Source organism: Petromyzon marinus, chromosome 24, assembly GCF_048934315.1.
Source record: "Petromyzon marinus isolate PM22_M1 ecotype Great Lakes invasive population chromosome 24, UKy_Petmar_22M1.pri1.0, whole genome shotgun sequence".
Taxonomy (NCBI): Eukaryota; Metazoa; Chordata; class Hyperoartia; order Petromyzontiformes; family Petromyzontidae; genus Petromyzon; species Petromyzon marinus.
In genome coordinates this window covers 16708375-16735130 of record NC_133690.1, presented here as the reverse complement: position 1 = coordinate 16735130, position 26756 = coordinate 16708375, and the positions used below count along the sequence as shown (strand labels likewise).

The 26756-nt window shown below is 52.7% G+C and overlaps 2 protein-coding genes and 1 long non-coding RNA gene across 6 annotated transcripts in view; 1 reads left to right on the top strand and 2 right to left on the bottom strand.

The window, feature by feature from the left end:
* Nucleotides 1-1305, top strand: part of SAMM50 (SAMM50 sorting and assembly machinery component) — a 49102-nt gene extending 47797 nt beyond the window's left edge. The window contains exon 15 of the mRNA XM_032960127.2: nucleotides 269-1305. Within this exon, the coding sequence (XP_032816018.1) occupies nucleotides 269-314 (46 nt within the window). The 3' untranslated portion in view covers nucleotides 315-1305. The remainder of the gene's footprint in view (nucleotides 1-268) is intronic.
* A 130-nt stretch (nucleotides 1306-1435) lies between these two features.
* LOC116945628 (transcription factor ETV6-like) lies at nucleotides 1436-26240 on the bottom strand. 4 transcript variants are annotated; one of them, XM_076069461.1, is made up of 8 exons: nucleotides 25459-26240; nucleotides 16764-16905; nucleotides 10656-10797; nucleotides 9226-9390; nucleotides 7758-8355; nucleotides 7204-7346; nucleotides 4727-4827; nucleotides 1436-3526 (listed from the first exon to the last, which is right to left on the bottom strand). In XM_076069461.1, exons 3-8 carry the CDS (start codon nucleotides 10693-10695, stop codon nucleotides 3323-3325), a joined length of 1251 nt encoding a protein of 416 aa, XP_075925576.1. In that variant the 5' UTR covers nucleotides 10696-10797; nucleotides 16764-16905; nucleotides 25459-26240; the 3' UTR covers nucleotides 1436-3322. The 4 variants fall into 4 exon arrangements, with proteins under 4 accessions (XP_075925576.1, XP_032816019.2, XP_075925575.1 ...); XM_032960128.2 differs by lacking the exon at nucleotides 16764-16905 and adding an exon at nucleotides 8414-8497 and having other exon boundaries at nucleotides 7758-8261; nucleotides 25459-26236; XM_076069460.1 differs by lacking the exon at nucleotides 16764-16905 and having other exon boundaries at nucleotides 25459-26239.
* Nucleotides 23376-24923, bottom strand: LOC142928922 (uncharacterized). The gene is made up of 2 exons (XR_012945232.1): nucleotides 24107-24923; nucleotides 23376-24072 (listed from the first exon to the last, which is right to left on the bottom strand). It is a non-coding gene; the product is annotated as an uncharacterized LOC142928922 (long non-coding RNA).
* Nucleotides 26241-26756: the final 516 nt, after the last annotated feature.

Below are 26756 nucleotides of genomic sequence, written 5' to 3'. Positions count from 1 at the left end.
CTCAAACTTCTGCACAGCATAGTTAAGTCCATTCACATTACCCTCGTGACCTGCACACCTTGGGGAGATCCTCATCCAACCAAAGGCCATACCCAACACAGCCCCAGTTTGAGATGCACCTTTTGGTTTGGAAAGCATCGACGGTTGCCTGAAGTATAGCCTGCGCTCTGACACAGGAATGTGGCATTTTGCACAAGCGCGTGTACCTGTCGGCGTGTACCTGTCGGCGTGTAACCGTGCGCGTCTCTCCGTGCGTTGTCGTGCGCAGGATTTGCGACGGGATTCAGTTTGGCGCAGGAATCCGCTTCCTCTAAGGACGCACGCACGCCGCCGTACGTGACCACGCGAGTGACTTTGTCCGCGCGACGTGGACCCCGTGGCGTCCGCCCCCGCTCCACACACCACAGGTGTCTTCAAAGCTGCCCGCGGGAGTGTGCGTTTTGACAGCCCCCTTTTATTTAGCGACACGCAATGAATGCCCGGGCAGAGGTGAAGTTAGTGGGTTAAGCGCGCGCGGTGAGGAGCAAATATACGTAGCACGCAGGCCGATTGAACAATCGCACTGGTTTTCTGGGATGAAAGTGTCAGGTCTTTGTGAAGAATTGAGGCTTGCTCGTGTAACGTCAACGGCCTTTTGTTAACCCAGGTGAGAGTCCATTGCCGACCTGTTGCCTGTTGTGAAAAGGGAAACTGATTAACAGGAGTGGCGACATGGGCTTGTTTATATTTGCGGTTATTTGGCACTTTCAGAAAAATATTTGGTTTGATTATAAGACACTGGCGCTGCTTAATGGCCTACTCATTAAAAATATATATTTCTTTGGAAACTCCGCCGCAAAATGCTACAAATTGTTACCCTTGGAATCCCAACCTTTGTGACTTTGTTGCAACCTGGGCCGGTGGGTCAGCGTTACTTCGAGGCCATTGTGGTTGGGCCATGCAGCTGCCCCTAAACATCCAAAGTGGGGAATGTAGAATCGTGTGTGCGGCGCGTTCACTTTGCCCCAGTGTACGAGCACTAAAAAAAACCCTTTCGAGGGTCTAAACGAGCAACCAGGGAGATGTGAACTTTCGACTCTGGCACTGGGCAACCCCGAACCTGTTTTATCCCAGCCTCTGCGGAAGTCCTGCACGGTCGCAGATACGGGCGGTTCTGCAGTCATTTTCCCTTTTAACTTATGCACTCATCTTGACATTAATCGGTGGAATGAATAATATTAAAAGTTACGTTAAAACCAAATATTAAAAGTGTTACTCTGTTGTCAAAGGCAAAGTCACACTCAATAAACACAAACCTACTGAGCGCTCAAGTCTTCCTGGCTATTCATCAACTGCCTTGTGACACTGTCGTTGTTGTGTTTTCACTCGTAATGTAATAAGGGGGGGTGGGGGGCGGAGCGGTGTAACCCGGAAGTGAGAAACTCGGAGGACGCAGTGACTTTTTACAATGGATCCAGTGTCGTCATCCGTTTTTTTATATATATAATCATTTGGAAACAACATGAACAAAAAAAGGAACTGGGAAAAAATCAACTCTTTAACAACCCCCATCTGCTACCAAAGCATAAATAACAATATAAAGTCTGCACAAAAAAATAAAAACGTAAGTCGATAAAAACAGTTTCTATATTTACAACACAGGAACTCGTTCAGTAAAGTTCAACCCCCAAACTGAGCCACCTTGCCCAGCCCCGATACAATCATTGTTCTTGCAAGAAAGAGCAGAGGGGGGAGAAAGCGTTAGGTGTGTGCTGTCAGTGACTTGTGCAGCTGCCCCGAGTGCTGCAGAGCTTCAGCACGGTGCTGCACAAACAGCATTTTAACTGGCACAGCTGGGTCGTGTTCGTTAGCACGGGCCTCGTCTTGTTGTTGCCTTTAGAAAAATAATCACGCTGTAAATATTGTGAACCACCCCTTTGAATCTTCCAAATGCCTTTGAAACCTCCAATTGCTATGCACGCAGTAATTCATCAGAAATGCTTTTCGCACGGCTATTCTCAGAATCAAACCCGCCACCAGGAAAATTATTACACACACCGTTGTCGTGCCGCGGTTTAATTATAAGACGTTGACTTAAGCGAGAAACATCAAGTTCATTTTAATCCTGCGATAACAGTGCCGTACCTTGCGAACCTGTAACCCCCAAACAAACAGCAATAAAGTTAGGCACAATGGTTGTTTCTGTTCAATGTCATTTGCACAAATACACAGTGCACTCCGATAAAAAAACCGTGCAATATTTTGACCAACGTGTGTATAGAAGAACCTAAAGCAGTTCCTCAACAAACTAAAGTCCGTCTGTACAAGAAACGTTCGATGGTTGTTGCTGTTTGTGACGACAGAAACCCCAGCCGTGTCCTTTTGTGTTTTTTTAACTTCGTACCAATCCACTCTGCAGTTTCCCCAACAGCTCAAAGCTTTAAATGGGGGCTTTAATCAGAAGTTTCGCATCTGATTTTTCGTCAGTGCGTGGTTTGTGTCTTTTTTGTGTTCGTTTGAGGGGTAACGGTGAAGAGCGTTTTTAAAAAAATTCGCAACACAATCGTATGTCTCCGCGAATCCGCGATGTGCAAGTGCCGTTGGCGCAGTGGCCCTGGTGAGGTGGTTCCTCATTGCGTCTCGAGCCCGTTTGCTTTTCTCGTCCCGCCGACGATCGGCACGGACGTCCACCGCCAGGGCTCCCCGGATGTCGCACAACGCAGGCTGCGAGAATTGTCTTCAGCTCTCGGTAAAAACAGTTTTTTTTTCGCGAGAGTTACCGCCTAGAGAGCCAGGCACGCAGAGGTCAGCGGGAACTCGTTTTCCCCAAGTGAGCACCGCACTTAAGGCACATCCAACAGCACCTGTGTGGAAGTGATGAAATAATAATAGTACTGGAATAGAAAAGGGGGAGATATGTTTTCACAATGCTAAACCTACACCTCTTTTTCCACTGCACAACCGAGTCGTTGCCGGTGGTGCCATGCTGAGCCAGCTTGGCACAGCTTTGGAGGCACCCAGGTCGTTTTTCCACTGCGGAGGCCGAGCCGTACGCCACCGCACATGGTCCCGTGCAACGAGCAAGTCCGAGACGACGTGGTGACGTTGCATCCTCGCAGTGTTACCGACCGACGTCACTCCTGGTCCCGCTCGGTCCCGAGCCCCATTGCGATGTCTTTAGAGGCCAGAGTTTTCACCTGAGGGGCCACGATTCGGCTCGGCTCGGCAAATAGCCAGTGGGGGAAAAAAAAACCCACCCGTGTGCCGTCGAAAGGTCCTGCGGCTGGCTCGGCTGGGATGCGCCAATGGAAAACTGGTGTAAAGAGGCCGCAGAAGCTGGTGTTCAACGCCCGGCTGCCTTTCCCGTCTCTGCCGGTAGCGGCGTGGAAACCGGCGCCGAGGCGGATGAGCCCGTTCCCCCGCCGAGTCGTCGCCCCCTCACCAGTCGCCCTCGTCCTTGAAGGCGGCGCCATCCGCTTCGCACGCCTCCATGCGCTCCAGCTTGTCGGTTTTGCTCTGCACAATCTCCTCTGGGCTCTTGAGAAACCTGGCACGGGGAGGGGCAGAGGCGGCGGCGTCGTTAATGCTGCATGGGGTGGAGAAGCGATCGTTGCTTGTGATGTGTATGGGGGGGTTGCCACCTCTTGGCTACAGAAACAAAATGGGACACGTCACGGCAAGGCGAATATCTCATCGTAATGGAATAGGGGAGGGCTACGTGTGAACGCGTTGCCTTGAGCAGTGTGATTATGCAACTGACAAAAAACAGGGACTTCTGGTCTAACCGGGAAGACTTACAGATTCCCAGGACAGCTAATCGCAAAACAGAGGACGATCCTGGGAAAACAGATCGACTGTTGTAAAGTTAGTTACATAAGCTGAATAAGAGACGATGGTTGACGATGGTTTACAGCCGGTGCTAACAACGGAAATGCATTCACCACATGTCAATCGAGACCCAGTACGTTGCGCAAGCAATAGTTGTTCATGGCAGTTAGATAAGCTGATCAAGAGATGATGAGGTTCACGATGACGATGTTTAACGATCACTGTGAATAATGTAAATGTATTCACCAATTGCTACATAAGATACATTATTCCGACCAACCAACTCTCATTCACAGTTAATTACTGTAAATGATCGCCATGGGAGTCATTGTAAAGTAGTAATCATGGTTATGCCCTTTTATCTAGGAAAGCCACATTTTGTCCAGAGGGCCCTGAATTGGGATGTTTGGCCAATGCTATTAATACGAATTTGGCACACGGGAGGAAGGCAGACACACCAAGTGAAGCCCAATCACACAAGCAGGTAGATCCAAGATTCAAGAATCCATCGGTGCCGAGATTTACACTGCCAATTAGCCACCTCGTAGCCAGCGCAGGCGTTGTGCACTCCATCACCACAGAACTGCTTTTTGTGTTTAGTTTGTTGTCCTTCTCCCGCACCTTCAATTTGCATGGTTGGCTTTGCACGGTGCGAAAGAAGTTCAACGTACATACTATTTGCGCGTGTGCTGGATTCGCAGATTACATCACATCTTGCCTGGAGGTGCAACTCAAAATCTATTTGGTGAATGGTTCTAGCATTTCCTCATTTGCTGGTGGTGGAAGTGATGTTGAAGCGTGTGTGTTAGTGTGTGCGGGCAAGCACCTAAAGCTTCTTTCTAACAGCAGCAGTTGGCAAAAGTCTGTTTAGGCTATATGGGGGATCTTTGTCTTTTGGATGTGTGCGCGCTTACGGTACCTGAAGAGCAGCTTTTGGCCGGGCTCCTTCTTTATGATGTTGAGCTTGTAGTAGTGTCTCAGCGCTCGTGACATTTTCTCGTACGTCATATTCACCCGGTTCTGCAGGAACATCGAGACCAAGCCAGAGACTATTTAGATTCGTCCTTTTGCTCTTTCCCACCCAAAGCGGTGGCCCCAAGAGACTTTGCGGTAATGCCAAAGTGGGCTGCAATGGAAATCGCAGATTTCATTTCGATTTGACGTGGCTGCGCAGAGAGTTTTTTTTGTTCACTTAATCTGGTATTTCACATTTTAAAAATATATTTAATGAATGTATTCTTATTGCAAATTGTTAATTGTGTAGCGATGTTGCTGCACAAGCACAAATAACAAAAAAACTCCACACATTCGTCAACACTGCCTTGAAAGACAATATATAACAGGTGACATTATGGGCAATGAACATTGTTCATAGCCCTACATGTGCTATAAAAAAGGCCCATTGCCCAGAACGGCACCTATTATTTATATTTTCTCTTTATAGGCCACAGTGTTATTGATGAATGTGTTGAGTATTTTTTTTATAGCAGCATGGAATCTATCAACTAAAACTAGAAGCTATTTGTATTTTACCAGGTAAGGCCCACTCAGCCTAGTCTCAGCCAGGCCCCCTGATCCATTCCCACTGCTTAGCAAGAGCGCAAATTAACTTCTGGGTATAATCGGGCTCGTTTCACGTTAACCGCGGGCGCATTTTATCAGCAGGGGGTATAACCTGCGCTCACTGCTGCACCCACTGGGAGGCTCCTCGCACAGACGAAGGCCCGAGACTGCTCGCGTGTCGAACCGCTCAGCCCGACGCGTTTTCTCCGCTCTTCGGCTGCGCTCGGCCCTTTGCCAGAGCGGCTCTTCCCCGCACGTCTTTAACCCGTTGAGGTGACCCCCGTTACGAAGTAGAACCTCGCACGGTGTACGTGCAGGATAACTAATATTACTAAGCGCAGGAGACGGCGGCGGTGGTGGCTCAGCGGCTCGTGAATTGCGCGATGAACCCGGCGACGAGAGTTTCCGCGGCGTCCACTGCCGTGAGCGGCGGGTGCTACCTGGCCTCTCCCGTCGCCAACCCGCGCATTCCGCAGTCCGTTGGATTGACCGTGGCTGATGATGATGACGACGACGTTCAGTTTAACACGTTATTGGCTTTCGCGACAAATGTTATCCGTAATAGGTTTTTTCGTAAGTATAAATGTGTTGTTAGACCCCGCCACCACCCGACACAGACTATTAGTAAGGTTTGTCACGTAAACAAAACATGCAAATTCGTGACTAGTTCAGCAGAGTAAACCCACGACAACATTTACAATTCGAGTACCGTGAGGTTTCGCGGTCATTACAACAACCAGTCTCATCAGGCGACAGCCGGAGTTGTGATGACGGTGGTGACGGCCGTTTCACCACCACCTCTGCCCAATGCCAAAACGCCACCTCTGTCATTCACCTTGGTTATTTAAGTTTGTAAATACGATCTGCCATCACACACATATTTTGTAGTCGGCACCTAACTGGAAGTAAAACACCTAAGCGACGCGAAGGAATCCATAACCCAATGTCACTGTAGGATATACCACGCTCAAAATATGGCGTTCAACTCCTATAAAGCTGGATATGAACCTCATGGCGGGACCCCGGGGTCCCGAATAAATGGAAGTAAAAATCCTAATTTAATTTATTTTTGGCGACTCCGTCCCACCGCGCACATAAACTCCGCGACCCACCTGGCGCAGATCGTTCTGTTGTCGTGTCGTCCAAGCGCAGCGGCGAGGACGAATGCCGTAGTCATAAACTAAACTTTTAAACTTTGATTAGCGCATCGTGTAGAGCTCGTCGAGAGGAATAGATCGCTGTATCGTTCGCCTTAAATAGGCATAAAATGATCTTGCAACGCAGTTTATGCGAGAGCTGTGGGCTTATGGGTCCCCGGGGTCCCGCCATAAGGTTCATATATACACATTTAATATGTTTTTGGAATATATATGCTGAAGGGGGAGGAGCGATGGCGCAGTGGTTAGCGCGCTGCACTACGAACCCAGCGACATGAGTTCAATATCCGGCCACGGCTAACTTCGGCGGCGAGCGAGCGATTAATGAACTGGTCGTGGGCCTTCCTGCATGCACCCGCACTTAGCGCTTTAAAGCCTGGTCCGAAAACCCCCGTGACCAACGGCATGGAGAGGCATTAATCCAACGGTGCTTTGTATGTGTGTGTACGTTAAACTTCCTTCGCACCGTACGTAGCCATCGTGCTAATTCGGAGGTGCGGGGTGGGCGGGGGAAGACAACCAACTAAACACAAAAAGCAGTTCTGCGTGGTGGCGGAGTTCCCGTCTTTCGGGGGCCCTCAAAATCCGAGGCCCCCAAGGCCGCAGACCCCCTAAACTGCCCCCCCCTCCCCGCGTTCATCCGAAGCCCTGGCGGGCACGAGGACCCCCCTCTTGCCTTGTGCATCCCCCACAGCTTGGCCAGCCCGTTGGGCTCCACGATGCGGAAGACGCGCAGCTCGCGGTCCTCCCAGCGGATGTAGCTCTCGTAGCGGTAGTCCGACAGCAGGTGGTACACGTAGTCCCACAGCAGGCGGCAGTCTGGCACGCCGCGGAGGAGGAGGGCAGCGGGAGTATTTGAAAGGTAGTGCCGTACGTGTGCCGTGTGTGTGTGTGTGCCGTGTGTGTGTGTGTGCCGTGTGTGTGTGTGCGCCGTGTGTATGTGCGCCGTGTGTATGTGCGCTGTGTGTGTGTGCGCCGTGTGTGTGTGTGTGTCGGCGTCGAGCGGTAAGGGGATCATCGACCTGGCGACACCAGGTCATGAACACTTGCCCAACAGTCTGTCGAGGGCTATTCGGGAGGGAGCGGGGGGTGGAGGTCTGTCTGTGGTGTGTGCGCTGTGTGTACACGTTTTAAACGGGGATTTCGGTGGCTTTGCCGTGCTGTGACGTGCCGAGACGTGCCGTGACGTGCCGTGCCGTGACGTGCCGTGACGTGCCGTCGAGACGATACCTGCAATGCGGCCTATCGGCTGGTCGGACGAGGAGGCCTCCTGGGGCTGGTGGGACAGGTTGAGCGGCTGTTCCTCGCTGCCTGCTCCCGCGAAGCGCACGGCATGCACGGGGCCCAGCAGGCGTTGCTGCTGCTGCTGCTGCTGGTAATGATGCTGCTGCTGGTACAGCTGCTGCTGCTGGTGGTGGTGGTTTTGGTGGAGGTGGAGCTGGAGGGGATGGGGGTCGGGCCGCGGCGGTGAAACCGCAACGGGGCGGCAGTTGCCGTCGCGGTGCGACGACGGCTGTGGGGGGGCGCGCGTGACGGCGTCGTCGGGGCTGGCGCGCGGCGTCTCGCCGGCGCCGGCGGCGGCGGTGGCACCGGCGGCACCGGCGGCACCGGCGGCGTCTCCTCCGCCACCGCCGGTGCCGTTGGAAGCCGCCCGGTGCTGCGGAGAAGGCCGCGGCGTGCCCACGGGAGAGTCCTTGAGGACGATGAAGCGCTGCGAGGGCTGCGGCGAAGAATCTGCGTTCCGGCCAAGATGCCGTTTGGCAGAAAGCGATCGGTTCACGGTTGATTGCTGGACGATTCCTGGGAAGCGTCACTTGTCCGGTAAAGGCTACGAGCGGGGGGTGGGGGAAGGCGGATCTGTGGTTTTTAAAAAAAATCTTTGTCACCTGTAAAGCAGAGCTGCAGGGTGCTCCACGGCTGACACTTGGACTTGGTCAGTATTCTCTGCAGCAGCTCGTACAGGACGTCACCTGCAGGGCACCACACGGCCTCACTCACCCAGGCGGGGGGGACACGGCGCTGTCCGCTCGGACGTTCGGCCGCCTGGGGCCAAGGTTCGGCCCCCGTTCGCTCCCCCGCTGACCGAACTGTTCGCAGCGCCGCCCCACGCGTTGTCCTTTCCCCGCACCTCCGATTAGCACGGCTGGCCGCGTACGGTGCGAAAGAAGTTCACGGTACGTTGCGTCCATCGCGTTTTCGCCTGCGACCCGAGTGGCCGAGCCGATCGTTTCGAATCACGGACGCCGGCCTCGGAGGCCCAAACACCAAGCGGCCGGCAACAAACAGCGAAGGCTGTTGAAGGTGCAATCGATACGAATTCGTACGTTTCTCGAGTCGAGCGAGAGCTGTTGCAAGAACCGGGGGAAAGCAGACGGTGGGTGGAAGGGGGGGTGGGGGGGCCGGAATTCCCAAAGCGGAGCAGCTCGAGGGAAGAAAGGGGAAGAGAAACGTTTGACCGAATTCGGCATCCGGCAACGCCGCGGCAAGATTGACGGAGAACGTGAGCGGCCCGACAAGTCCCCAAAGTCGCTCCCGGCACGCGGGTAAGCGGAACGACGCACGCTACGCCCCCCCAAGTCGCATCCGTCCGAGAGCCGTACAGCACGACGGCGAGAACCCACGCGGTCGCGTTGCTCGTCGCCGCCATAACCAACCCCACCCGCTGACCGGCGCGTCCCTCACCCCGCCGACAACTCACCGGCGCTGGCGGAGCGGTAGCGGAAGTCGTCCTTGGTGAGCAGGCACAACGCCTTGCCATTCATCTCGAACTGCCCCGAGTCGACCGCTCGCAGAGAGAACTCCTCCTCGGCCCAGCGCAGCCACTGAGCCACGTCGTCCTTGCTCCATACGAACGGGTGGGCGGCTGTCACGGGAACCCAGCGAGCATTTGTGTCATCGCTTGTGCCAGAGTTTAATTTTCCCGGCAGATGCTTGCCCAGTGCTCCTCCTCTCTTTTTGCCGCTCATCCTGAGCCGTGCCCTCCTCTTTGTCCGTCTCTGGGATTTCCGTCCCGGCCTCCCTACCCTTTTGCGCAATCCTGACCCTTTAGTCCCGTTTCGCCGTTCCCCTTTCCATCTTTTTCTTCTTATTTCCCGTTCTTTTCTCTTTCAATTTCACTTACTGTTTTGTCCCCCCACCCCACACATTATATCATTGACTTCACTGCCATTTCCGTATACTGTGCCAGTTTTATGCGCTATCACACCATACAGATCCCACGCGTTGTACCCAACGAAGCCGAACAAATGCCACAGCAAAATGTATGAGACAAACAAAAAGTCTCAATTATGTAAATTGAATCGCGGTCCTGGAACGCGACAATTCACCGAACCGCCGGGGGTGAGTAAATAGTCACAGCCGCGGGGTCCACGCTGAATCCGGGTCTCTGTTTGCAGTCGATGATGAACCTCAACTGGCTTGCCTAATCAATTAATGAGCGTAGCACGCGGTCGTTCAAGCAACGGCTCTTTGTGCAGTTGAACGCGGGAGATTGGTACGCACGGAGGGGCGGCCTCTGATGGGAACCAGGGCCGGAGCTTTTTTGGAAGCCCTGGGATAGGTCAACAGGTTAACCTGACCTCCGCGCTTCAGTTGGCTTTATCGCAGCGTGGGCAAATGACGAACAAGGCACGATAGGTCACAAGGGGTCCACCCGACGCGATGTCACTCGCCCATCATCCTCTTGCTCATCTAATTGGCACTAATTGGACCGGGTGGACAGCCGAGTTGCGCGCGGTTGTGTTTGCCGCGTAGCTTAGCGGCTTCTCAACCAAAAGTACGACCGGAGGAGAGCAAAATGCTGCCCTTCCACGACCCCTGGCAAACAGAGCCAAGCCGTGCCAGGCAGTTCCTGGAATCGCCCAACACCACGAGCGGCGCCCCTGCAGCGACACTCCCCAACCTGCCCCCGTCCTCCTCCCTTGTCACTTGGAGGTGGGAGGGAAGCGGCGACCGCGTTTTAAAAACAAACGAACGAACAAGGTCGAACGTGCGCTCGGGTTGGCTTACACAAGCCCGAGGTAACGCTGATAACGAGGCCGATCTGTGTTTTTATGGAGTACCCAACACAGAGAGGGAGGGAGAGAGAGGGAGAGAGAGGGAGAGAGAGAGAGGAAGAGAGAGCCCCACCGAGGTTGAGTGGGATGCGGCCGGCCTCCTCGGGCGCCATGCTGAGCCGTGGGCTGGGCTGTGCCCGTGCGCTGCCCGGTTGGGCCACGCTGCCCGGGGCCGGCAGCGGACTCAGTGGTGGCGTGTAGCTGATGCCCTCGGCCTGCACACCGCACGGTGGACTAGTTGGTACACACATAGCACGGTGGACTAGTTGGTACACACATAGCATGGTGGACTAGTTGGTACACACATAGCACGGTGGACTAGTTGGCACACACATAGCATGGTGGACTAGTTGGTACACACATAGCACGGTGGACTAGTTGGCACACACATAGCACGGTGGACTAGTTGGTACACACATAGCACGGTGGACTAGTTGGTACACACATAGCACGGTGGACTAGTTGGTACACACATAGCACGGTGGACTAGTTGGTACACACATAGCATGGTGGACTAGTTGGTACACACATAGCACGGTGGACTAGTTGGCACACACATAGCATGGTGGACTAGTTGGTACACACATAGCACGGTGGACTAGTTGGTACACACATAGCACGGTGGACTAGTTGGTACACACATAGCATGGTGGACTAGTTGGTACACGCAGAGCACGGTGGACTAGTTGGCACACACATAGCATGGTGGACTAGTTGGTACACACATAGCATGGTGGACTAGTTGGCACACACATAGCATGGTGGACTAGTTGGCACACACCGCACAGTGGACTAGTTGGTACACGCATAGCACGGTGGACTAGTTGGTACAGGCATAGCACGGTGGACTAGTTGGTACACACATAGCACGGTGGACTAGTTGGTACACACATAGCATGGTGGACTAGTTGGTACAGGCATAGCACGGTGGACTAGTTGGTACACACATAGCACGGTGGACTAGTTGGTACACACATAGCATGGTGGACTAGTTGGTACACACATAGCACGGTGGACTAGTTGGCACACACATAGCATGGTGGACTAGTTGGCACACACATAGCATGGTGGACTAGTTGGTACACACATAGCATGGTGGACTAGTTGGCACACACCGCACAGTGGACTAGTTGGTACACGCATAGCACGGTGGACTAGTTGGTACACGCATAGCACGGTAGACTAGTTGGTACACACATAGCATGGTGGACTAGTTGGTACACACATAGCATGGTGGACTAGTTGGTACACACATAGCACGGTGGACTAGTTGGTACACACATAGCATGGTGGACTAGTTGGCACACACATATCACGGTGGACTAGTTGGTACACACATAGCACGGTGGACTAGTTGGCACACATAGCATGGTGGACTAGTTGGCACACATAGCACGGTGGACTAGTTGGTACACACATAGCACGGTGGACTAGTTGGCACACATAGCATGGTGGACTAGTTGGCACACATAGCACGGTGGACTAGTTGGCACACACACCGCACGGTGGACTAGTTGGCACACACATAGCACGGTGGACTAGTTGGCACACACACAGCACGGTGGACTAGTTGGCACACACACAGCACGGTGGACTAGTTGGCACACACATAGCATGGTGGACTAGTTGGTACACACACCGCACGGTGGACTAGTTGGTACACACATCGCATGGTGGACTAGTTGGTACACACATAGCACGGTGGACTAGTTGGCACACACATAGCATGGTGGACTAGTTGGCACACACATAGCATGGTGGACTAGTTGGTACACACATAGCATGGTGGACTAGTTGGCACACACATAGCACGGTGGACTAGTTTGTACACACACCGCACGGTGGACTAGTTGGCACACACATAGCACGGTGGACTAGTTGGCACACACATAGCACAGTGGGACTAGTTGGCACACACATAGCACAGTGGACTAGTTGGCACACACACATATATCATGGTACGTGAATTGTTACACTTCATGGTTACAATTCAATACAAAATATATTTGGGTTTAGTTTTTACCACCTCGTTTGTATTGTTGCAATTTCCATTGCTTATTTGCACAGTTCACTTTGCGTGTAAAGTTAGCAAATCATTGGCAATGTAATGTTACGGCCCTTTGTCAATCCACTCCTTGATGAAGACCTCTCCACGCTATATTCTGGTCATGGGAGCGTCTGACCGTACTGCACCGCGTGGGATAGAGCAAGGGGGCTACCGGTTCGGATATCACTCGTCACTGCCGTCAGCCACGGCCGGGAGTCGAACCGAAACCGAATGGGGAGGTTGACGGCAGGTCGCGGCTAACCACTGTTTGCCACCGCTCGAGTCAAAATAATTGATTACCGAGAGGCGGATCGACGCACCGTTTCCGCCTCTGCTCGAGACGATCGCCACGCGGGAAACCGCACGAGCAGCGCGACCGGCACGCGTTCGCGAGAAGCGCCGAAGGCATCACCGCTCGCCACCCCCCCCCCGTGCCCCAGCGCGCCTCGGCACGCGGCTCCACCGCCATCGATTCGCCACCGAGCTGCAAGCGGCGCGCAAATTTCAGGTGAACAAAAGCAAACGGCAACCACGCTTATCCGCCAGTGCTCGACCGCGCCGTCTGATCGCAGCGATGAGCACTGGCGATGCAGCAGCACACGGCCACCATCGGCATCCTCGCAGCAGCGGATTTTGGCTGGCCGTCAGTCACTTGCATCGCGCGCTTTCAGATGCGCACCTGCGTCTGTCTGGAACGCTCTTCCTTCCGACATTAGGAAGCCACCGGAGCTATGCGCTTTAACATAACGACTGAAAACGAATTTCCTTAGAACTGCTTTTTGTGTTTAGTTTGTTGTCCTTCCCCCCGAAAGAAGTTCAACATAGATACATCGTTGCTAATAAAATCACCAATATCACAGACAAAAATCCCTGCCCGTGTATCCATAGTGTTGGGCCGACTGCTGTCCGTGAGCGCCTATCAAGGCTGGCGTAGGACACGAATGGGTGGTGTGGTTAGCACCATGCCCGCGTGGCTTTGCCTTGCTCGTGCTCACGTTCACAGAACATTCCAGGTATTCATTTAAGGCCAGGTCAACATAGTGGCGGATCAGGATGAGTTCTAATGCCACTTTCCACGAACGTTAGTCATGGATAGAGACTGAACTCGGGTCACTGAGGTCATAATGGAGTGTGCTTACCAATGTACCACCATTCTCTGCTATCACCAACACCACCATCATAATCGCTATCGTCATTACCAGCCTCTTACGATTGCCAACACCATAACGACATTACTATATGACCACCATATCACCACCATCACAATCATCACACTACCATCTCCTCCACCATCATTTCCACCACGACGCTGCTGCCGCGATCACCACGATGGTCACCGCAGTATTCACCGCGACCCCAACAACCAGCCAAATTCTGCCGCATCCCGAGAAACTATACCCCTAATGTTTCGGACGTACAGCATTTCTGCCGAGCCAACGCTCTGCCCCCGCCACGCCGTCCACCCCCTTGCCGCGATGAGTTTGCGCTCGGTGAAAGCCTGCGTGTGCGGCAGGCACCCGGGTGGCCTGCGACCGGAGCGACACGTGCCGCCAATGTGCACGGGCCCTCTCGTTCATGCTGCGAGCGCGCCCGTTGACAGGAGGCCCGGACACTTTGACGCATCCACGTGCACCAGTAGATGAGAACTATGGAAAATTCCACCACTTCCCCCCCCCCCCGCTACCGGCTCCCCCTGCGGGAATTACCATCGGGAGTCTAACTTATGACCTTGTTGCTCGCCGGCCGGTCAATGGCCATCACGCGAACTCCGGTCATCATCGAATGAAGACGGTCACTGCATCGCGCTTCTGCGGCCGTCTGGAATGCTCTTTCTTCCGATATTAGGAAGCCATTGGAGCTATGCACTTTTAAATCGTCTAGATTGAAAATCACTTCCCGCCGCACCTCCGATTAGCACGGTTGGCTACGTACGATGAGAAAAAAGTTAAACGTACATACAATAGCGCACGTCTGAGCGAAGCATTCGCCCCGAAAACGTGACACCATCATCGCCTCCACGATAACAGGCACCACCGATCAATGGCTTAGCAACACAAAGTTATCGTCGATTCGCGTTTAACCAATGCCCTCTATTGCCCCGTAGCTCTCACTGGCCGATAAGTTACCAACAGTGCGAGCTTCAGTTCCTACTTAATCCTGATGAATGTAATTTATTTACCCAGGAAAGCGTCAACGAGTCTCAAGACTTGCTCTCGGGAGGGTCCTGCCACAGTGGGATTTTTTTGGTCAAGTTATTTTATCGAGCGAGCCGTGTTTGGGGCGGAAGGAAGTCGGTGAAAGTGCGAGGGTCTCCCCGAGTCTGCGCGGGTGCCATGGCGGTTGTGCGACCATACTTCGCCATGCTGGTCAGCGTGGGTTGAAGGCAGGGAAGGCAGGCACGATAAGTGCATTATATGGGAGTACCCGGAGAGAAGTGAGCTCATGTACAAGCAGATAACCATCAAAGTTCCACGTGGACCGGCTCCCGGACCTACCTGACGTTCTGTCAACATCCTGGCGGCCACCACCTCACAGCCGAATGGGTTTGGGAGTTTCGCAAATCTCTGCGAGACCCACCAACCCTTGCCACCACACCCGGCTACAGCTTTGGGTTTGATTGTGGCATCGAAGGTTCGTGAGGGTTAGTGATAGTGTGGGGGAGACCTTGATCACTCGTACACACACACAAAAGACAAAGATCCCCCGTATAGCCTTAACAGACTGCAGGGGCAAGTGCAGTTAGCGAGTACCTATGAAGGCCGGAACGGTACACGAGGGGGTGGATGGCCACCACCACGCCCGACCGCCTTTGTCTCCCCAGTGGCGATGTTTACACACCGCACCAGGTACTCATTTGAGGCTGAGTCGACCTAGGGGAGGCCCAGGACCTGTTCAGATAATCGTCACTAGTGTTGGCCGTGAGCGGGAATCGAACCCGGATCGCCGGGTTCATCGCGCATCGCGATAACCGCTACACTACCGCTCCCCACACACACACACCCGCGTGCACACTAACCATCGTAAACCTGAGGTCAATGTCACCTGACCATGGCTCAGCCTAAACTATCCAGGCCTGGGTATCGCCACCCACACCTGATGCTGTTGGCAGAGCGAGGTTTGCTTAGCCAAGACGCCCAGGTGACAGCAGTGGGGGGTTCAAATCCAACCTGGGGAATGCACGCGGCACACATGCGTACGTACGTATTTGTGTGTGCGCGTGTGCGTCTCTGTGTCCACATTTGGGCACGATCCCATCATCGGTGAGCTCCTCCGGCAAGAAAGGGTGCTTTGGCTGGGTCATGTAGCCTGCATGCCTGGCCACCGCTTACTCAAGTAGCCTCTGTTTGGCCTGATAGAGGGGGTTTACAGGGGCGCGGCATGGGCTAAGGAAGAGATGGAGCCGATGCGGTACAGGAAATTGTGGATCTGATTGGCCTTGTCGATGACCTGTACCAGCGGTGTAAAGATCGGCCTCTGTGGAGGAGGCTCGTGAAGGATGCTACTGGGCAGTTGGAGGCAGTCGCCCTCCAGCAATAACGAAGGGTGGAGGAGCGACGCTCACAACAACGAGTGGAGCGCCTAAATGCAGCGAGGTGGCACGGTAGGGGGCACAGGCGGTGCCAGTCATCTCAGTCGGTCAACCCATAACACCTGAGTCTGTCCCCTGAGTCTGTCCACTGACCTCTTGCCCAGCGAACGTTCACCGCTTGATGAGGCCTCAAAGAGAATCCCGCTCGACACTTATTGGTAAAAGGCGGCTGCTGCTGCTGTACAACTCGCGTAGGTCGACTTAGCCTGAAATGTGGCGGGCCAGATCGCGCACCTGACTGGCACGTGCGGGCACATGATTATTTATAGGCAGCGCACTGTCATCGGGGTTCATGTCGGGGTCAATTCCCCCCGCGGCCTGCCCCTCCCCTGCCCCCAACAACAGCAACGTCCCTCTCGCCCGCCCCTGGGGTGCCAGCGGCGGAGAGATTCCGCTTCCTGAAAAATGTCAAAATGCCCCGCGGATACCGAGAATGTGGTCACGTCGGATAGGTCACGGAGGGGGGGGGGGTTGTTTTTTTGACGGAGTGTTATAAACATCGCCGGAAAGTAACCCGCATGCAAAACTGAGGACAAACATGCCACCTTATCCGCTTGCACATCAGGGGGGCCGGTTACTCTTCACGAGCGCCTATTATTGTTGAGGTTGGTGTGGCACAAGCAGGTGGGATGGCCTTCATCGCATAAATCTGTCCGCCTTTGTGTCGTACTTTTCATGACCTGCACACTGCCGTCGTGAAAAAAAATTCGATGTAAATGTATGCCGAGTCTACACGAGTGGGAGACCAACACAGGGTTCGCATTACGCCCATTTCCCAAACCGGTGTTGTCACTGGCCGGGAATTGAAGCTGGGTCACTGGGATCATAGCCCAGAGAGCAAACCACGCCGACAGCGCTCCATGAAGCGCGCGCACGCACGCACGCACGCGCACGCACGCGCACATACACACTCGCTCACACGCACACATTCACATGCACGTTTATCACGCACGGCTCTGGGCCACAGCTTCCTGATGCATTACGGGAAACGGCAGAAGTTTTTTTTTTATTTTTTGCGCCCGTGGCTCACGGGGGACTCTCCTCTCGCACTTTGGACTGAAATACTGCACCCCACCACCCAGCCAGACACCCCAGCCAGACACCCCAGGCAGAAACTCCAGGCAGAAACCCAGGCAGACACCCAGCCAGACACCCAGCCATGCAGCGAGGCACCCGGCCAGACATCCAGCCAGACACCCAGCCAGACACCCCAGCCAAACACCCAGCCACCCAGCCAGAAACCCAGCCAGGCACCCAGCCAGACAATCAGCCCTAAAGTTAGCCACTGACCCAGCTTCCCAACCACACATTAAGTAACCCATCCACCCAGCCAGCCACATGCCCACCGCCTCATAGAACACCAAACCATTGCCTACCTAGACAGCCCATATACACAGCCAGCCATCCAGCCACTCACCCATGCAGCCACGCAGTGAGCCACCTGGGCCAATTCACCCAGCCAGCCTCACTTCCCATCGCACGCTCTCTCACGCACGAGAGGTTCCGGGTGAGCGCGCGCTTGTCGGTGGCTCCACGCTGGGAGCTGCTTGTGGTTGGGACCGCGTGTTCGGCACGGCCAGCGAGCACGGTGTTCACCGAAAGGGTTCGCACACGCACGCACGCACAAAGATCCCCCGTATAGCCTCAACAGACTGTTGGGGCAAGTGCTGTTTGCGAGCACCTATGAAGGCCGAAACGGCACACAAGGGGGGTGGGTGGCCAACACCACGCCCGGCCGCCTTTGTCTCTCTAGTGGCGATGTTTACACACCGCACCGGGTACTCATTTAAGGCTGAGTCGACCTAGGGGAGGCCCAGGACTGGTTCAGATAATTCGTCACCGGCGTTGGCCGAACTTGAGTCGCCGAGTTCGCAGCGCAGCGCACTAACCACTTTACTGCCCCCCACGAAAACGAATGATGGAACGCTTCACGAATTTGCGTGTCATCCTTTCGCGGGATGGCCAGCACTACGCAGGCACGCACACATGCACGAGGGGCGCATGAGGCATCCTCGTCCTCCCCCAGGCGATTCCAATCACAAGCCTGTGCCACCGACTGCCCTCCACGCACTCTCCGCTCCAGCAACAAAGCCCCCCACCCCGCAGTCAACCGTGGCTCAGTGGAAGATCACCATTTCTCCTCTGTAGTCCGAAACTCTCTTTCTCCTGCCCTCCATGCCGTTGGCTCCCTGCCCCTGTTCAAGTCTAGGCTCTCGTGGTCTTCCTTCCGTACTCTGCTCATCTCTGTAAAAATAAACGTGCTCACCGTTTCTATGCAGCGCCTCGAGATGTCGCTGCATTTAGGGCCTTGTAAATTTATGAGCCAGATCTTCCTCCTGATAGATGTATATAGTTACAGTGTACAGTATGCTGGTTAAATAGAGGAATTAATGAAATTATATGCAAGGATACAGATCTGAGACACTCCTCGCGTGGCCACGAATGTTAATTATGTGACTGGGAAACAGCCACACAATACCAGACAATTGCAACAATTTATATATTCATTTAAATTGTCTGCCTGCCCACCGATGTCTTTATTAGCGGTATCACGATGTATGGATCAATTAATATTGATTCTCATGCTCACGATGCTCACCTTGAATTGCACGCGTAAGATATGATTATTTGAGATCCCCAAATCTGGCATGTAAGTTCACGTGGTACCTTAAGCCACACTACTTTTTATACCATAATGTAAAAAAAAAATTGGAATCTGATCTTGAATTTAATGCCAACCCCCATAATCGTGACAATTAATCGTGCCACACCTTCCAAGCATTTTTTTCAACGGGGTGAGAACTCGAGAGACAGTCTCGTTTGCAAGAGTGACCTATCTCTCCGCGATGTGGCAAGGTGTGACCTACGTCTGGGTGTGAAACTGTGGTCATATTTCTCTGGCGGATGTGGCCCTGTGCTCCGCCACAGGGCTAGTGTTCCTCGGCGTTGTTAAAACTTGAAGCGTTATTATGTTTTCCGAAAGTGGTTACATATTTACGACGCGTTGTGTATGTTCGTGGAGTGGTGACGCAGTGGTTAGCGCACTGCTAAGAAACCCGACGACCCGAGTTCAATCCACGGCCACGGCTAACATCAGTGATATCTGAACCGGCCTTGCCCCCCCCCCCCCCGCCTCTGTCAACTTAACCGTCCTGAACTGACCAGTGAGGTGAGGTATGGTCAACACATTCCCCGTGACCGATGTGGCGAGGAGAAACCTTCACGCAGAAGTGGGCTCACAAAGTGCTGTACATTATTATTCCTTTATAATCATTGTGTTGTGCATTTGTGGATAACGGTGTGATGTCGGGCATTTGGCAAGCACGCGAAAGATGCTTCACGCACGCTAAACTGCGTACCCGTGACACGCCGCATGGAAACGGGAGTAGAGTCAAGGATGTGAATGTACGGAGAAAGGGCAAGGCACTGCAAAGCGAAGGTAATGCCGGGACGGAAGTGCCCCAAGACGGACAGAGGGGAGGGGCTCGGCTCAGGATGAGCAGTGGGATGAGAAGAGGGAGGAGCGCAGGGCAGGAAATGGAGGAGGTGGAGAGGGGGAGAAGGAATGAGGATTCCGGGGATGAGAGGGGAGGGAAAAGAGCCGTCACCTGATTACGAATAAATAAATCATGCTGACCGTGATGGGAGCCGTGCGATAGCTGCCGAGTGCTCAGGGCGCTGCAAATGGACCGCAGGAGACTCGTGGACTGGAGGTGGCCGTGCTACCGAGAGGTGGCAGATTGGGGGACAGAGAGAGAGAGAGGACCCCATTCCACTCCGTGTACCATGGCCAGCAGTGGCGGAACGAGCGAGGAGGCAGGCAGGAGGTGCCTTGCCCCCCCCCCCCAACCCCCTCGTGGCCAAAGCTACGAGTTGGGCCTCCCTTGACAACAGCCATGAGATTTTTTTCAACAAGTGTAAAAAGAACAAAAAAATGTTGAAAACGCGGTTGAATTTTTTTAATGCTTTCATTTGCGGTCCACTTTTTTATTTTAATTCACATCAAATATTTAGGGCCCCCACCTGACCGATCGCCGCACCCCTGAGCTGATGATGTAGTCACTATACCACTGATAATGTAGTCACTACGCCACTGATAATGTAGTCACTACGCCACTGATAATGTAGTTACTACGCCACTGATAATGTAGTTACTACACCACTGATAATGTAGTCACTACGCCACTGATAATGTAGTCACTACGCCACTGATAATGTAGTTACTATACTACTGATAATGTAGTTACTATGCCACTGATAATGTAGTCACTACGCCACTGACAATGAAGTCACTACGCCACTGATAATGTAGTTACTACGCCACTGATAATGTAGTCACTACACCACTGATAATGTAGTTACTACGCCACTGATAATGTAGTTACTACGCCACTGATAATGTAGTCACTACACCACTGATAATGTAGTCACTACGCCACTGATAATGTAGTTACTATACCACTGATAATGTAGTTACTATACTACTGATAATGTAGTTACTATGCCACTGATAATGTAGTCACTACGCCACTGATAATGTAGTCACTACGCCACTGATAATGTAGTTACTACACCACTGATAATGTAGTCACTTTACCACTGATAATGTAGTCACTTTACCGCTGATAATGTAGTTACTACACCACTGATAATGTAGTTACTACACCACTGATAATGTAGTCACTTTACCACTGATAATGTAGTCACTACGCCACTGATAATGTAGTCACTTTACCGCTGATAATGTAGTCACTGCACCACTGATAATGTAATCAATACACCACTGATAATGTAGTTACTACACCACTGATAATGTAGTCACTATACCACTGATAATGTAGTTACTACACAACTTATAATGTAGTTACTACACCACTGACCAGGGCTCCATGTCCACCACTCTCTGCTGCTGGATAGGGCTGATAACAGACGCAGTAGTCTGCTCGCAACAGCGCAGTGCAGCGACATCAGTTGTTGTAGGGTACCCACAGGTCTATCTATGCTCCCTCTCATTACCAATTAACAATGTCTCATATTACCAACCCCGGCGACCCGCAACGTCGTGGGGAGGCCCTCGTCCAGCAGTGGATTGGCCAACGTTTTGGGCAATGGGCCTTATTCACATCAAAGCAGGGCTAGGGATGGAGTGTCTGTGCACTGGTTCTGACTCAGAAATGAAAGTTGCGAGCTCTGTGAAATCAAAATGGGACAATATCAAAGTATGACAAAATAAGCAAATAAGCATGGGTTTTACCCTTTCTGCCATAACGTTAAGATGTTCAAACTCCAAACTGGAACCTTTTGCAAGGAATCGAGTACTGCATTAAACTTTCTACGTGACTTTACCGAAAGAACCAAAGAGTAATTCCTGCAGTCACGAAACCTTCAAATCAAGTGTGCATGAACCACACACATGCAAACAAAGTACGTGCGTTTTGAGACCTCCTTTGCCAGTAACAAGATATAGGAATAGGTTTTACCCTTTAACTGGCACAAAAACTGACACCTTTATTCAAGGCATCATGTTTGCAATAACCACAACACAAGCAGTCTAAATGCAAACAAAAAAGACAACTCTGATAATAATATTGGCACTGTCCTTGAATTTGATTGGTCCACACCCGAGACAGCTTTTCTTAGAGCCTAGTCTCCATTGGTGTTGGACCAGAAGACGCCAAAAGGCGTACAACTCAAAAACAGCGCACGTATTGAGGGCTCGGGGTGAGCATTTACATTATGAGACCTCCTTTGCCAGTAACAAGATATAGGAATAGGTTTTACCCTTTTAACTCGTGTGTGGACCAATCAAATTCAAGGACAGTGCATATTATTATCAGAGTTGTCTTTTTTGTTTGCATTTTGACCGCTTGTGTTGTGGTTATTGCAAACATGATGCCTTGAATAAAGGTGTCAGTTTTTTGTGCCAGTTAAAGGGTAAAACCTATTCCTATAAAGTACGTGCGGTCAACGCAGACCTGATTTTCCCGCAAGAGGTTTCTATTTGGTGTTTGAACATCTTAACACCTCTCGTTTTATTGCCAGAAAGGTTAAAAACTTATTCTCATTGTTGTTTTCGCACTGCAACTTGTGCGGCCAACTTTATTATTCTTCTGCTGCTGCTGCTGCCGTTCGTCATCTCGAACACACGCGCCCTCATCATCGGCACTCGGCCTCTCATTCATTCATCACCCCCATCGGTCGTGGGTGCTTGTTGATGTCTGCTGCCGCGTTGGCCCCGATGCACGCAAACGCACAATTAACACGAACACGTTCGCCAACAGCGCTGCGTGTGTGCGGGTGTGTGTGTGTGTGTGTAGGTGTGTGGGTGTGCGTGGGTGTGCGTGTGGGTGCGTGCGTGGGTGTGCGTGTGGGTGCGTGCGTGTGTGGGTGCGTGTGTGTGGGTGCGTGTGTGGGTCGTGTGTGTGGGTGCGTGTGTGGGCGTGTGTGTGTGGGTGCGTGTGTGGGTGTGCGTGTGTGTGGGTCCGTGTGTATGTGCGTGTGCGGGTGCGTGGTCATTGAAAGGAAATAAAACCGAAATCGTAACCGTGTCAACCCAACACTCTTTATAACCCCGTGTTCTTGTGCAGGGAAATTGAGTTTTCAGCTCCATACGGCGGCGTACAAACGTGTCAACGCGGGCAACAACACTTGTCATATTTGTATCTTATTTGTTTGAGTTTCTCTCCTTGTGATGGGACTTTGTGGGATGAACGCTTATAAGGGGCACGGGGTGACCAATACGGTCTGACCTGGTCTGTGATAAGGTAGGGCACCGATAAGGGGTTGACAGGTGTGCTGTAATAAACGACGTTTCGGGCAATGACCCTTCTTCATAGCACATGCACACCACATGTGCCACTGTCCGTGCTATGAAAGGGATGTTGCCCAAAACGTTGTCCTGTTATATACATGTAACGCACACGTGCAGTAGACGCAACAGCCCTCTGCAGGATGAGGGTCGTCTGCCTCCCAGGTTATGGGAACTGGTTGACCATACTTCACCAGTTGCGGGCCCATGATACGCAATGCTGAACACGACGATTACAGCCACAGCACAGCGTTGACATCGGCGTGACCGATACGACCTGCGCGCTTCAAGAGCATACAACATAATGACACGTCCAGGATGTGTGTCTAGCTCGCCACTTGTGGGTCTGGAAGGACGTGAGAGAGCTCATTGTTTGGCGCACGAATTCGGCTAAATGTGGTCGAGTGCGTGTGCGTGCGTGTGTGCTTATAGTAGTAGGTACACTGTTGTGATTATATCAAATTGAATCTCGAGTTGCTGCCAGCATTGTGGCATTGGCGTCGATATCACAGCCCTCGCTTCCAGCACACCACGCAGTAAAGCAGCTGCCCGTGTCGTATGCCGTAGTCTCACCCCTAGGTCGACTCGGCATTAAATGGGTGTAGTGGTGTGTACCTGTAGCTGTGTGTGTACCTGTAGCTGTGTGTGTACCTGTAGCGGTGTGTGTACCTGTAGCGGTGTGTGTACCTGTATTGGTCTGTGGTGTGTGTAGCTGTAGCGGTGTGTGTACCTGTAGCGGTGTGTGTACCTGTATTGGTGTGTACCTGTAGCGGTGTGTGTACCTGCAGCTGTGTGTGTACCTGCAGCTGTGTGTGTACCTGTAGCGGTGTGTGTACCTGTCGTGGTGTGTACCTGTAGCGGTGTGTGTACCTGCAGCTGTGTGTGTACCTGCAGCTGTGTGTGTACCTGTAGCGGTGTGTGTACCTGTCGTGGTGTGTACCTGTAGCGGTGTGTGTACCTGTAGCGGGGTGTGTACCCGTAGCGGTGTGTGTACCCGTAGCTGTGTGTGTACCTGTAGCGGTGTGTGTACCTGTAGCGGTGTGTACCTGTAGTGGTGTGTACCTGTAGCTGTGTGTGTACCTGTAGCGGTGTGTGTACCTGTAGCTGTGTGTGTACCTGTAGTGGTGTGTGTACCTGTAGCTGTGTGTGTACCTGTAGCGGTGTGTGTACCCGTAGCTGTGTGTGTACCCGTAGCGGTGTGTGTACCCGTAGCGGTGTGTGTACCTGTAGTGGTGTGTACCTGTAGCTGTGTGTGTACCTGTAGCTGTGTGTGTACCTGTAGTGGTGTGTATACCTGTAGCTATGTGTGTACCGCGGTGTTGGGTGGGTGGGGTACAGGGGCTGGGGTGGTGCTGACCACAACATCACCTTCCTCGCCACACCGTTTCCGGCCTTCATAGGCGCACGCCAACAGCATTTGCCCCGACAGAACTGTGTAGGCTGCACGTGGGGGTCGCTGTGCGCGTGCGTTACACGCGTTTGCGTTACACGCGTGTGCGCGTGCGTTACACGCGTGTGCGTTCAACTAAGTTGTGTGTGGCGTGTGTAGGTTGTTGTGAGAAAATGTGGGGGAGCGGTGGCGCAGTGGTTAGCACGCCGGCGTCCAGGCAGTACTGTACTGTAATCGAATCCAGTCCTCCCCTAGGTCGACTCGGCCTCAAACGCGTTCCGTGGGGCGATGTGCAAACGTCGCCACCAGGGAGACGAAGGCAACAACCCGTGTGGTGTTGGCCACCCTTTCGGCCTGTCACCACGTGCTCGCCGATAGCAACTTGCCACAACAACACGAGGGCGAGTGGGTGGCCAGCAACAACTCCCGGCCGCCTTTGTCTCCCCCCCCCCGAGTGGCGATGTTTACTACACACACCGCACCGATGTTTACTACACACACCGCACCAGGTACTCACTCGAGGCCGAGTCGATCGAACTCGGGTGGCCTGGGGTTCGCAGCGCTAACCCATGCGCCACCGCTCCCCACTAACGCACATCACACATCGGCAGGCACCACACACAACACACACATCACACACACCACACACACCACACATCACACACACCACACACAACATACACATCACACACATAACACACACCACACACATAACACACCACACACATCACACATTACACACCACACACACATCACACACACCACACACATCACACAACACACACACCACACACATCACACACCACACACACCACACAACACATCACACACACCACACACACCACACACCACACACACACATCACACACCACACACACACCACACACATCACACACATCACATCACACACATCACACACAACACACATCACACAACACATACACATATCACACACACACCACACACACATCACACACACATCACACACATCAACACACATAACACACATCACACACACCACACACATCACACGTGCGCTTACCTTGATGATGTGCTGGGCAGGTGAGATCTCGCTCATGGCTGTGCAGGTGACGTTAGTGTGACGAGGACATGAACACAAACACTGGGGAAGTCTTCGCATACGAAGAGGCTTGCAAGTCTTCTTCGTCTTCTCCTCGATGCAAGACACCAACCACGGCGGTGATGATGATGATGATGATACGGAAATGTTATTGACGGGCGATGTTTTAATATTGAGTTTGGGTGATGCCTGTTAATGATGATGGCTTTCACGATTAATTGGTGATTAATTACTGGTATGATGATTTGATGATTGTTGCGTTTGGTGATGGCTACGTTTGCCGAGTTGCGATTGGTAAGTTCAAGAATGATTGTGATAAAAGATGATGGTAACTTTAGTTGACGATCATGAGTTTGATGATGATGATGAAGAAGACAACTTGAAGACGATGTAAACCCAGAAAACAATCGCTATCGTCACGATCACGAGCGTGCGCTGCGTGCGGCCGTTCACTCCAACCAGAGTTTCCTTCTAAACCCGAGGCAGCAGCGGGAGGGGAGGCAGCACAAGGAGTCGCCTTTCCAAATCGTTCCTCTGATCCTCCTAGAACTCCTTCGTCCGAGCGATGAAAGAGAGGAGACGGAGGAGGGGGGAGACAGGCGAGGAGAGAGAGGAGGAGTAGGGATGATTGTCGGACACGAGGGTAGAGAGAGGAGAAGAGAGCGAGAGAGAGAGAGCTGCTTTACTTTCCGGAAAGGATTTGCATAAACTGACGTTCGGCCTTTCCGGGAAGAGAAACCTAAATGGTCGAGGGAGGGGTGGGAGAGGAGGAGGAGGAGATGGTGGTGGGTGGAGATGGGGGTGAGGTGGTGGGGGGAGATGGGGGGGAGGTGGTGTGTGTGTGTGTGTGGGGGGCGGAGGTTGGGGATGATGGTGGGGAGAGGAAGGGAGAGCGGATGGGGGTGGTGAAGTGATTTAGAATCCGGGCAGATTCCACATCTTGTTGGAGTGCGTTTCTGTTTTTCGTTGAACGGGGTCACGCACTCGGTTTGCTATGAAGAAGGGCCGTTGGCCGAAACGTCGTCCCATTACAGTACATATTCATATGAAGGCCACAGTGTTATTGACGAATGTGTTGAGTTTGTGTTGTTATGATTTGTGCTGGTGTATCACTGCCAACATAGTGACAGCACCACCAAGTATCTTGTTATCTTAGGAGTGCCCTTACCAATAACAAAAGGCCATCGAGCAGCATGCTTAGTCGGCCTGCCTCTGCTGATGAAACCGAAAATGTCCAAACCCTGTCCAGAGTTTGCTTC

Bases quoted from the DNA above. Each gene is read 5' to 3' on its own strand.
- LOC116945628 (XM_076069460.1), bottom strand. From the start codon at position 25,557: ATGCGAAGACTTCCCCAGTGTTTGTGTTCATGTCCTCGTCACACTAAC. The intron at 7,347-7,757 runs GTATCGTCTCGA...GCGGCGTGCCAG, and splicing joins GCCGATAGGCCGCATTGCAG to ACTGCCGCCTGCTGTGGGAC. The intron at 4,828-7,203 runs GCAAGAGGGGGG...ATGTTCCTGCAG, and splicing joins AGCTGTGGGGGATGCACAAG to AACCGGGTGAATATGACGTA.